The sequence below is a fragment of the Thamnophis sirtalis genome, unplaced genomic scaffold (assembly GCF_051295495.1).
Source record: "Thamnophis sirtalis isolate CommonGarterSnake01/CBP01778 unplaced genomic scaffold, rThaSir2_p1.2 scaffold_5, whole genome shotgun sequence".
NCBI classification, from domain to species: domain Eukaryota; kingdom Metazoa; phylum Chordata; class Lepidosauria; order Squamata; family Natricidae; genus Thamnophis; species Thamnophis sirtalis.
This window is the reverse complement of record NW_028261385.1, coordinates 104341863-104354902: the sequence shown is the minus strand read 5'-3', so window position 1 is coordinate 104354902 and position 13040 is coordinate 104341863. Positions and strand designations below refer to the sequence as shown.

General features: G+C 40.5%; 1 protein-coding gene across 1 annotated transcript in view; it reads left to right on the top strand.

The window, feature by feature from the left end:
* The window catches only part of SPMAP2L (sperm microtubule associated protein 2 like), a 33748-nt gene that overhangs the window by 1859 nt on the left and 18849 nt on the right, over positions 1-13040 (top strand). The window contains exons 2-5 of the mRNA XM_014068802.2: positions 413-443; positions 3885-3938; positions 7121-7243; positions 10519-10659. Coding sequence (XP_013924277.2) covers positions 413-443; positions 3885-3938; positions 7121-7243; positions 10519-10659 — 349 coding nt within the window. The remainder of the gene's footprint in view (positions 1-412; positions 444-3884; positions 3939-7120; positions 7244-10518; positions 10660-13040) is intronic.

Here is a 13040-nt window from a genome sequence, read left to right as displayed (position 1 = left end):
TTTTGGTACCTTAGAAGCAAATACTAATATTAGTTACAAAAGCTTAACTAATGAATTCAAGAATATATTAGCATTCAGGATGCTGGATGTCTCTTGGATGTTTAATGTAGCTGCAGAACTAGCTGTGCCCTTTGGACCTCAGAAACCCAGAGATTCATGGCATTTTTATGAGCCCTATTAGCACTTTATCAATAAGAATTTTCATTGCTAGGACTTCAGTTGCTGGTTGCTATTTTGGCAATGTCCCACAGAGGTAGAAAAGGATTGGAGGATTGAATTAATGGACTCCATGTGTCATTTTGTTGATTTAATCCCATTCCCAAGCATTACTGAATTACTTACAACATATAATTAACTATAGAATATGGACATCATTTTCAGATCCATTTGTTCTTTTCTGCTTCTCTTGCAGCTAGTCCCCATGGGTTTCATTCAAATGAATGGTAAGAGAAAAATCATCAAGCTCCTATATCTAAGTAGTTTTATATAGATACATTCAGGAATTGCAGAGTGATATCCAAAGTGATACATTCAGGCTTCAGTTTACAAAACAGGACATGCCTCTCCTTTTCTGAATTCCTCCCCAATATTTGAATCAGAATGATTACAGAACTGAGTTTGAGGATGTGAAGGCATTCTAGAAAGGGGGAAAAGTTATCTTGTCTTTTCCCATGATCAATTGGGAGGAAAAAAATCTGAATATATTTATTTATCTTGACTTTTTGGGTAACCAGTGAGTCTTCTAGTATGCATGATGTCATAATTATTTTCAATTGTTTTGCAGTAGCTGGCCTGCAGACTATCTTGATTCTATGAAAATAAATTTAAAATAATTAAAATAATTATGGAAAGTAATAACATATAATACTAGCAGGAAACATATGCTGTACCTCTACTATAAAGTGATATGGGCTGAGAAGGTAGATGATGACTTCACAATAATTTCTTCCTCAACACATTGCTCATAGATGTTGATCAGGTTTAATTTTGCATTTTGATTATTGTAGCAGAAGCAGAACTGGAGAGAAGTGCTAACTCTCTTTCTCCTTCATTGTCAACTTATCCATATTTATCCCTCTTATTTCTCTAGTTTATACATGTGGGTCAGAGATATTGCACAGAAGAATCAGGGACAAAAATGCTATCAATTTTAATATTAGTCTTTATTTGGGATATAACAGCCATATTTACTGTATAAGGAAGAATTCACAGAGAGTGTCAGAATGTTGACAATACCTATTTGACATAAATTTAGATTTAACTTTAATTGCGTAGGAGATTACTTTACAGTTAAATTGTTGCTCATAAGAAAACTAGAAAAAAATTCTCAGGGCTCAGACAGTGACCAATTTAGTTTAATATTTTGTTCTAGCCAGTTTAGTGGGTGGAATTGCACTTGAGGGGTTACATTTTGTGTTTCCTGACTTTTTTTCCTTCTCTACGTAGGACAGTTGATAGCAAAGAAAATGGTTAAATGTTTGGGCAGAAAAATTAACTAATGCTCTGGGAGGCGGTACCTAGAGGCCTCTAAATTCTGTCCTACCACACATTTTGTACAACAACTGATGGTTGTTTTTCCTACTGGGAAGTGATGCTGGTTGGGAGAAGAAAGGACAACAGGAAACCCACCAGTAGCTGATCTGAAACTGTCCCCTATTAAAATTTGTAAGACTGCAACACCACCTAGCCTTTTTGCTTGAGTGTAATAAACACTCATCCTGGGCGAAGTATATATACTTTGCTGTTGACTCTAGCAAAGTGAGTGTCCAAAAGAGCACTGATCCCATTCCTTTGTGCACTGGCGTGTTCGCACATTGTACACTCTATTTGATATACAATCTGGAACTACATGCTTGACGAGCTTAATTTATAGCCTGTGTTGCTAATGGCTGAAGGAGGAAGATCTTTCTGTCTCTTTAACAGTGTCTATCACTGGCTGGGAGAAAGATTCTTCCTCCTTCCATGGCAACTATTCTCAAGCTCCTCTCTCTTAGCACCATTATGAACTGGAGGGTGGTGTTTGGCTGGCAAGGAATGTTTCTCCTTGAACAAGTCTCAGCCTGAATTAAAGGCTTACCACCCCAATGTATCAGTGCCTCTCAATGAAGCTTTTGCCTAGAAGCAAGATTTATACATGATAAAACCCTATTGGAAATTAAATGCAATCAGCTAAATGTATTATCTGGGTTTTTGTATCAAATGAACTTGCAGTAATAATATATAATCTCCTTGTTGATTCCCTCTCAGTGCTCCCAGAGCAGATCAACAGTAATGGAAGTTAAAGATCTGAAGGAATGCAGCTCTGGTATTTGCACTTGGTATAATTAAATGCAAGGAATGCTTGGAAGCACTGTTCCCTCTAAGGTGCTTGGCTGCGCAGCCGCGCACGTGGCAAGAAAACCCAGCACAGCTGTTTCAAACTGCACGCAGTGATTTCTGCCACAGGCTCCCGAAGCTGAGGGGAATAGCTACTGCTGCCTCCTCCTCCTCCAACAGCACTGCCAGATTTGCCGCCAACGCTGCAGCTGAGGTGAAGCCTCCAAAGCTCCCGCAGGCGCCCCCACCCATGGCAGCGGCGGCGGTGCCTCCCCCTCCGCTCGGAGCACCTCAGCTGGGCTCTGGGTTACCCCTGCCGCCGCCTCCACCTCCTCGGTTTTTCAGAAGCCATGAGGCCTTTTACCCTGCCCCCCCCTCCGCCACCTTCCTACTAGCTCCCGCGGCCAAATGGCTCCTCAAAAGCACGGCGGAGGAGGAAGTGGGAGGGATAACACGGGGGCCAGCTCAGGTGCTCTGCGTGGAGGCTAAGTCAAGGACTGGCTGTATTGCAGAGGAGCTGGGAGCCACCCAAGGATTTCACGGTACTACGAGGAGGAGAGTGAGCCTCTGAGCAGCTGCAGGAAGCCTGCCTGGCCAGGAGCGACCTTCAGCTGGACGGAGGGGCGAGGGCTGCCTGGAGAAACAGCGAGGGCACTTTTGAGCTAGTGAGCAGGAATGTTTGTGGAGCACACCGGTTGTGTGTGGAGGCTCCACGCAGAGCACCTGAGCTGGCCCCCGTGTTATCCCTCGCTGGGCAGCAAATATGTTGGTGCTGTTGGAGGAGGAGGAGGAGGAGGTGGTAGCAGCTATTCTAGTGGCGGCGGGGGCTCGTTGGCATCTTCAGCGGCAGCCCTGCCCCCTGTGAAAAAACCCGAAGATAGAGCAGATCCACGCAGATGACGTTGCTGCAACATGACTGGAGGAGGAATTCTGGGAGTTGAAGTCCACAAGGCTTAAAGCTGTCAGGTTTGAAGACCCCTGGGGTTTTTTTTCCCTAAAGGGTGTGCAAAGGTCTTGTAACTTGACAGCTTTAAGGCTTGCATGCTTCAATGCCAGAGTTCCTGAGCCAACATGACTGGAGGAGGAATTCTGGGAGTTGAAGTCCACAAGGCTTAAAGCTGTCAGGTTTGAAGACCCTTGGGATTTTTTTTTCTAAAGGGTTAGGGGTGAAAAGGTCTTGTAACTTGACAGCTTTAAGACTTGCATGCTTCAATGCCAGAGTTTCTGAGCCAACATTTTGGTTGCTAAGCAGGACCGTTGTTAAGTGATACTGATATTATATAACACTTTTAATTAAGCGGGTACCTTGAATAAACATAACTGAGTTTCAAATAATACTGATTTCGTTGTTGTCTTAGGTGACATCTGTGAAAAAAATTCAGGTGCTCAGGCATGAAAATATGCCGCTCAAACACTATACTTTTCTGCTCACACTGAAAAAAAATTAGAGGGAACATTGCTTGGAAGTTGCTCAGTGGAATTGGGAAGATTTGTCAGGCTGTAAAATTTTAGAGAATTGACTTTCCACCCCATCACCATGTAATGTTTTTAAAAAAATCATTTTCCAGGTTACAAGACCTTGCAAAACCAAAGCCAACCAAAGACGTATGGAATTATCATCGGTGAGTTAGATATCAAGGTATAGTTAACTACAGATAAGTCCTCAATTTACAACCATTTGTTTAGTAACTATTCAAAGTTACAATGGCGCTGAAAAAAGTGACATAAATGGTCCTCACATTTATGACTACAGCAGCATTCCCATGCTCACATGACCAAAATTTGTCTCCTTAGCAACCATTATGTGCTTGTAATGGTCTCAGCATCCTGGGGTCATGTGATCACCATTTGCAACCTTCCCAGATGACTTCTGAGAAGTAAATTGTCAGAAATGTCATTGGGGAAAGATGGATTCTCTTAATGACTGCATGGTTTGCTTAACAACTGCAGCGATTAACTTAACAATCACAGCGGGGGGGGGGGGGGGCGGGAAGGCTGTAAAGTTGGTCATGAGTCATTTAACTACCTTGCTTAGCCACATAAATTCTGGTCGCAATTCTGGTCCTAAATCATGGACTACCTGTGGACTTTAAAGTGTTTTTTAGGTGTGGTGGTCAGAACATTTGACATTTACCAGCATATGTTTTAAGTACATTGAGGAGGTAGTTGTCATTTGGTCTTGCCTATTCAACCGGGTAGATGAGGTCTTGACAAAATGCCCCATTTATTTTCAGGCGGCTGCTTGTTTGTCATGCTTCTTAACTTCCCAGGTTACTCCTTACCACCCCAATTTACTTCTGTCTTTTTTGAAAGGAGACTTGCAAAGAAAGCATTGGGCTCTTATCATTCACTATTACCATTTTCTAAAAATGACTTTAGAACTTCATGTCAGTGTTTTCAAAATCGATAAGTTTAAGATATGTGGACTTCAACTCCCAGAATTACCTAACTAGCCAGCCAAAATGCTGGCTGGGAGTTTTGGGAGTTGAAGTTCACACATCTTAAAGTTACCAAGTTTGAATATGGAGTTCAGATGGTACTAGAGGTTGGGGTTTGATTCTGCAACATGCTTACACTGTTTTGTTTTAATTAAAAGAATCTAAACATACTTATACAGACACATAAAGTAGAGAGCTTGGTAGGCATCAAAAGAATATTCCAGAGCAGCTGGGTGACAGTAATTACCAACTTGCCTCACACTTCTTTAGCAGGTACAGCACTATATAGAACAATTCAGATACTTTATTCAGTTGACTAATTTCCTCCCTGCTAAATTAACTTCTTAGGTACAAAAGGTATTTGCACTAATAATACTGAGCATCAGTAGAGAACAGGTTAGTAGCTACTCCTCCTGGCAAGCTACCATCCTAGTGCAGAGTGTAAGACACACCAACCAGAGTGTAAGACACACCAATCGTGCTCTACATGGGGCAGCCCTTGAAGAGCATTTGGAGACTTCAGCTTGTCCAGAATGCAGCCACGCGAGCGATCGTGGGTGCACCTCGGTTCACCCACGTAACACCTATCCTCCGCGAGCTGCACTGGCTGCCTATTGGTCTCCGGATACGCTTCAAGGCGCTAGTCGTCACTTATAAAGCCTTTCATGGTATTGGACTGGGTACTTGAGAGACCTCCTGCTGCCAATTACCTCCACTAGACCGATTAGATCCCACAGATTAGGCCTCCTCCGAATTCCATCCGCCGGCCAGTGTCGACTGGCAACTACCCGGAGGAGAGCCTTCTCTGTGGCTGCTCCGACCCTCTGGAACGAACTCCCCGTGGAGATTCGAACCCTCACCACCCTCCAGGCCTTCCGCAAAGCCCTTAAAGCCTGGCTGTTCCGACAGGTCTGGGGCTAAAGAATTGTTGTCCCCGTCTCGAATGGTATGACGGTCGTGTGTTTTAAATTATGTATTGTTTTGTGTCGTTTAATTTTTGTTTGTATCCCCCTTCCCTGGTTGAGTTGTGAGCCGCCCTGAGTCCCCTTCGGGGGAAAAGGGCAACATATAAATAAAATCAACATTCAACATTCAACATTCTTTCTGCTTAAACACCTGTTTCAAGACCCCTAAGGTAAAGGTAAAGGTTCCCCTTGCCCATATGTGCTAGTCGTTCCCAACTCTAGGAGGTGGTGCTTATTCCTGTGTAAATATACTGTACCAAGAACTGTGTAATTTATTAGTATGTAGAGATGAATCACGCAGTGCTACTGGCAACTGTTGTTCTTCCTGTACTGTCCTGTCCCTTTCAATTTGTATGATGGCAACAACAGTTACAGGTCTGCTCTTGTGAAGTCCCGGCAGAATTTAACAACTCCCAATTTATGGGTCTCTGTTGCTGCAGTAGCATTTATTGCAGTCTTTTTTCAACCTTTGCAACTTTAAGATGTGTGGAATTTGACTTCCAGAATTCCCCAGCCAGTCTTTTTTGTGGGGAATTTTGCCTGGAGGCCAGATTTCTGTTTCTGCTTTAAAATGATATTTTTTGTCTGTTTTCAATTTGCTAATACTTGGGGGCAGCAGTTACATGAGCTAATATATATGTATGAGTGAGTTTACATGAATTGTGAGCTGTGTTAGCAAATTTACAGATCAAAACAAACCAATCTCATAATTGTTGGCATATTCTCTGTCCAAATAGTTTTAATTTACCGATACTTTGAAGAGTAATAGTTACAATTACTACTGTATTTAGATAGTAGAAACACAATCTAAAGATCAATATTTTTAATACTGTGGGGTCAAGCATAGATCTTACGCTGTATAACAAATATTTTTTTCTTTGGTTCAATCATGTCTTATTTATTTATTTATTTATTTTTATCTTGCCTTTATTATTTTTATAAATTACTCAAGGCAGCAAAATACCCAATACTCCTATTTTCTCCACAGCCACATTCCTTTGAGGTGATTTGGGATGAGAGAGTAAGTGGCCCAAAGTCACTCAGCTTGCTTTTAGACCTAAGGTGGAACTAGAATTCACCGTCTCCCAGTTTCTTGTCTGGTGCCTTCAGAACTTAATTGTTAATTAAATAAGTTCTTGAAGAATGCCTTTTCTTGGCAACATTTTTTAAAAATGGCTTGCCATTGCCTCATTTCTGAGGCTGAAAGAAAGTGACAGGCCCAAGGTCACCCAGCTGGCTTTGGGCCTAAGGCAGGATTTACATGGTCTTGGTTTCTAGCCTAATGACTACACCAAACTGGTTCTCATATAATAAATATTATATTATATTATTTGTACATTATCCGGGTATGTGGTTGTATACTCATTTTGACTGGTATTTTGCATTTTGTATTTATAACAGCAAGTTAATCTGGGGAAATCAAGATCCAATATGGCCCGTCTCTCCAAACACTTTGCTGAGGCAGCCCAGTCCAAGAATCCTGAGTCTAGCAAGGCCAAGGGAAGTGGTTGAAAAACCAAAGAGGTTTGCTTTCATGTCCTTTTTTGTTTCTATCTTTGTCTTGATCTCCCTTATTCCATGCCACTCGGGTCAAAATGTTTTAATAAAATTTCTTAAAAAGCAACTACTTACAGTATAAAGCAAATTTCTTTTGAAACCCAGGACAGTTCTTCAAATGCAGCTTATGAAATAGAATGGTCAAATATTTAAGAATTGAGATTTTCCCTTCTATGTCCCATGTAGCGGAGCTAAAGTCAGCTGCTACTTTTCTTACTTGATCCCCTTTGGTTCTACCCAGTGGTGGGATTCAGCCAGTTTGCACCTATTCGGGAGAACCGGTTGTTAACTTTCTAAGCAGTTTGGAGAACCGGTTGTTGGAAGAAATTTTGTTTTGTTTTTTTCCCCACTTTACAAGGCTAATCCTGTAAGGAAAGCAGGAAGAAAACATTCTGGTGTTGTTTGTAGACTAATTTTTATTGCCTTGCTTACAGAAACTGCCTCTCCAGTTAACCCTTAATGCATTTTAACAGCTAAGACAAAGCGCCCATCGACGTGAGTGACGTTGAGTTTGCCACACCCACCCAGTCACATGACCACCGAGCCCCGTCTACCCAGCTCGTCATTAGAGCAGAGAACCGGTTGTTAAATTATTTGAATCCCACCACTGGTTCTACCGCCTCTTACTCTTTGGGCAATTGGTGGATTAAATATCATTATATGTTAATTTCATTTTTTTCCCTCCATAAGGGAGTTCCTTGGTGTGTAAAAAACAGGAAAGAAAAAGAATGCAGAGAAACAGTGAAAACACACAACACTATTAACAAATAGAATATAGTATTACCTAGGTACTCCTAAGATTCTATGAAAGATGGAGAACTTATTCAGATCCATTCCAAGATCTAACCATGACTTGTAAATAGCCAGGAAGGGAAGCCAACAGGAAAGGACCAGATATACTAGGAAATCCAATGTTTATTGCCAGGCAGCAAAGATTGTGTGAAATAATTGTTTGAATTCCAAGAAAGACTATATTAGTTTGTAGTTTTGGAAAAGATATCCCACATACAAAGTGAACATTTTACTACTTATAGGAGAAACTATTTGTTCAGGGTTGAACTGTGGAATCTTTGGTGCTATCTGAGTTTGGGTGTTTTCTTGCAGATGTTTCATTGCTTAACTAGGTAATGTCTTCAGTGTTAGTAGCACTGAAGATGTTACCTAGTAGGGTATGAAATATCTGCAAGAAAACAATGAAGCTCAGAGATCACCAAGGATTCTACTTTTCTACTACCTAGAGAAAAGATTCTTGACTGAAAGGTCTTTGTAGAAGAATAAAACTGTTAAATAAAAAAAAGTTACAACTACTATGTGACTATTTTTGTTAGGAACTCAGAGTAATGAGTTAATTATTCTTTCAACACTTCAGTATACTAAACTGGATACAGGAGGTGATGTTTCTCAACTAACAGATGGCCACCATCCATTTAGGAAATGGCAATTAGCATGCTGGTTTTTTGCCAGCCCAGTACCGCATTTTGAGTATGATACGTACGTTGAAGTCAGGATAGGCTGAGGGAAAATCTGGTTATTTGGAAGAGGACTTTGGGAAGCAGCAACTTCATCAACTGGCAAATAGATATGGACAAATAGCCCAAATATGGACTTGGTTCAACTTATTGAGGGCCTGATGCAGTGTGGAGGGTAGAGTCACTATTGCAGAGCTCAATGGCAAATCTGAAATTTGGTGGGCAGATATCCGAAAGAAGATCTCCCTTTCTTTCCACCCTTGCCCAGCTTTCAATAAATAGACCAGTTTACCACTGAAGTCCCATTGATTTCAGTGAATGAACTAGTTAAGCATGAAATAACCTCTCTCACACTAACATCATTGGGACCAAACCATCACTTGGTGTCCACTGCTATGCATTGTTTTGTCTTGGTATTGGAGATGTTGTTTTGCTTACTGTTGCTTCAATAAATATTATGTTTGTCCCTAAGCAGATGCTCCAGCTATTGCTTCTATGGGGGAAAAACTTAAGAACCATTGTCACTCACCAGTGTAGATATTGTTAAAAAGTTATAAATATCATGTAGAATCTAATACCTCCTACATTGCAGTTTCAACTGCCAAATGCAAAAGTTGAAAAAAATAATAGTTTTGATTAATAATAATGAATTTGTTCAATATGAATACAATTTTGGTGCCAAAAAGGATGAAAGAAAAAGTTGTAGGGTAGCTTCAGACCGTAATAGTAAAATTGATCGTTCACAAAAAGGGTACAGCATTTAACATGACTGCCATTGCCGGCAAGATTGACTCATCGAATAAGCATCTGTTTATTCTGGAATGGTTGGATGTTTTAATTTGAACCCCAAGTCTGACATTGAATGCTTTTGAGTCCCAGTAGCAACAATGGAACATTGTTAAGCGCAGCTTGTGAAAAAAATACATTTATTTACTTACTTAGTCCTGAACTTCTTTCTAAATTTCCTGTTTACACCAGAGGGCAGAAATAGGAAATTCAAGTGTATATATGTACATGCATGGAAAAGTGCTTGCCACAATTCTGAAGAATAGCATAAAAATGCACCAAACACCAATAAGCCAAAATTCAAACTTTGGGATGATTAAATAAAAAACAGACAAAACATTAAAAGCAGCACACCTGCAGGAGATGACAAAGCTGAGTCTGAGAGAGGGGTAAAACGTGTCATCAGTCTCGAGTCCCTTCACGACTACAAGACATCTAAGTTCAGTCTACTTTGTATTCCAGTGATTCTTATCTACTGCCAATTTGCTTGGACCATTAGTAGTTCAGATTCTTGTAGGGACCTTAAACCTTTATAACCATTTAAACTGCCTGTATTTTCTGATTTCCCTGGTGCTTGACATTAATCTGAACTACTAACAGCCAAATCAATTTGGCAGTTGATAAGAGTCAAAGAAATTCAAGGTGGGCTAGACTTAGATCTCTGGTGGGCATGAAGGCACTCATGATACATTGGACTCCTCTCTCAGGGTCAGCCTGGTCATCTCCTACAACACCCGTAATTAAAGTGCAGAATAAACAGGTTGCTGAAAAGCATTTAATTTTTAAAATGTTATTTTAATTTAAGAAAATAAACTATCTTTGATTCTTTCTAATCCATCCAAAAGGGATACAGGAAGCTGTAATTGCTGTTTTCAACTAATGAAATCACAGCTTTCTATAAGATGAAGCTGTACAGATGACCTTGAGTAATTGAAGTTGCAGTCTTAACCTGATTCTATTATCTCACTTCTCCTTGTGGTTTTTCAGTCGATCCCTCTTCTGGTACAGCTGTGGACAAATATCAGAGATTTGGAAACGTTCTTCAGCAGTGTATTCTGCATTGCCATCGAAGCGATTGCTGAAGCTAGCAGAACCCAGGCCAATTTCTGCAACTTATCTGAAACTAAGGTGAGGCCCTAATGGTAGTGAGTTTTTCTAATTGCCGCAGGCCAGTGGGATTTTCAGTATAGAATTCAGGCAAGAAAGCCTTTGAAAAATAGACTGGTATTCTAATCTGTCAGTAACAGTTCTAATCTTTAAAAAAAATCTTTTAAAAATACAATCCAGAAAATTTCTGCCCAATTCATCTCTTTAATAATGTACAGTTAATAGAGTTTACAGATTATACTTGACTTGTTATGTGAGCATTGCATTGTTTTACATCTTTTTGCCACAGTTGTTATGCAAATAATTGCAGTTGTTAAGTGAATCGTGCAGTCATGAAGCAAATCTGACTTTACTCTTTGACTTTGCTTGTGGGAAAGTGACAAATGGTGATCATATGACCCTGGGACAGTGCAACTGTCATAAATCCATGCCAGTTGCCAGCGGCTGAATTTTGACAATGTGAACATGGGGGTGCTGCAACTATTGTTATGTGTGAAAAACGCTCATAAGTCAGGTTTTTTCAGTGTCCATGGTAACTTCAGTAAATGAATGGATGTAAGATAGGGGTGTCAAACTCAAAGCCTGCAGGCTGGATCCAGCCCATGGGGCCAACCTGGAAACAGTGAAGAACCCGACCGCAGTGCCTCTGCCAGCGAAAATGGAGCTTGGGATGGCTGCGCGTGGCCAGCCCAGGCTTAGTTTTTGGACGTGGCAACCTCCTGCAACCTCTACCAGCAAAAATGGAGTTCAGGGGTGCCACACACAGCTCTGGTTTCCCTGGCAACTAGTGGCAGGAGGCCATTGCAGCCAAAAACAGAGCCTCAACAAGTGACGTCAAGCTGGCCACACCCCCTGGGCATTCACCACCACCACCCTGACATGCCCCCCTGGCCCAGCCAAGGTCAAACACAACCCTGATGCAGCCCTAAATGAAATTGAGTTTGACACCCCGGTGTAAGTCGAAGACTACTTGTATACTAACAATCTGTCTTGTCTGGCTAGAATGATCACAAGGCTTTGGCTAAGCAACAAGCTAGATCAAAACTGGGATGGTCTACATTTGACGTCTGTTTAATGTGATTTTGTGAACTTTGCATTCCTTAAAACTGTTAATTGTGCAAATATTTATTGCTGCTATTTTCTGTGCTGTCTTCATTTGGTATGCTTATTCTTTGACAGCTGGTCAAGATTATAAATAAAGCCAAATCAAATATTTTATCAGGTGTTAGCTATCTGCAGAATCTCCACATTTTCTTGCAGAATTACATAGTCATGCAGGACACTAATAATTTGCTTCTAAAAATAATATGTGGATTATTCCAGATATATGTTTCCTTAATATGCAGCTTGCGGCCAGTTTTCCATTTGGGGAATGTCTAAATGGGAAGAAGTGTAACGAACTGTAAAGGTTGTGCCTTGGTTATGTTTCTCCTATTACTACCTGTGTTTTGGGCTCCAAAATGAACACCAGGGCCTATTGTTGGGGGATGTCTTATTTAGACATAGTTTGGTACTGCATTGCACTGATAATGTTAGCTAGTTTGGGTAATGAAACTCTGAGAGAAAACAACCAAGCTGAGAAATCACTGAGGACTCCTTAGGTGATGGGTTTTCTAGGCATGGTGGCTCAGCTCTACTCTCAACTGTTTGCAAATTTAACAATCGGCTCCCATAAACCCAGGTGAGCCAGGAAACCTCTGTGAAGATAATAGAAAAGAATGATTGCTGTAAAAAATAAGGATACATGATTGTATGACATACGCAGAGAGAAAAAAAGATAGTTGCAAAGAATGTGGTCAAACAGAACCCGAGAAAAGTTTAAAATGAACAAAGCAATAAAAATACAGGTAGTCCTTGACTTAAAACAGTTCATTTAGTGACTGTTCAAAGTTAAAATGACACTAAAAAGACTTATGACCATTTTTCACACTTATGACCATTGTAGCATCCCCATGGTCAGGTGATTTATATTTGGATGCTTGACAACTGACTCATATTTATGACAATTGCAGTGTTCTGGGGTCCTGTGACAACCTTTTGCGACCTTCCGACAAGCAAAGTCACTGGGGAAGCCAGATTTACTTAACAACCATGTTACTAATTTAATAACTACAGTGATTCAGTTAAAAAATGTGGCAAGAAAAATCTTAAAATTGGGTAAAATTCACTTAACAAATTTCTCACTTAGCAACATAAGTTTTGGTTTCAATTGTGGTCTCAATTGTGTGTGTGTGTGTGAGAGAGAGAGAGAAAGAGAGGGAGAGATTTAAAAATTGGAAATTGTTGAAAGGGCTAAACAAAGAACTTTGAATTAATAAAAGTGATGATTTGGGAGGTAATTGAAATGAAGGAATGTTTGAATGAGAGTTTCAGAAATATGCATGAGAACGATAGTGATATTT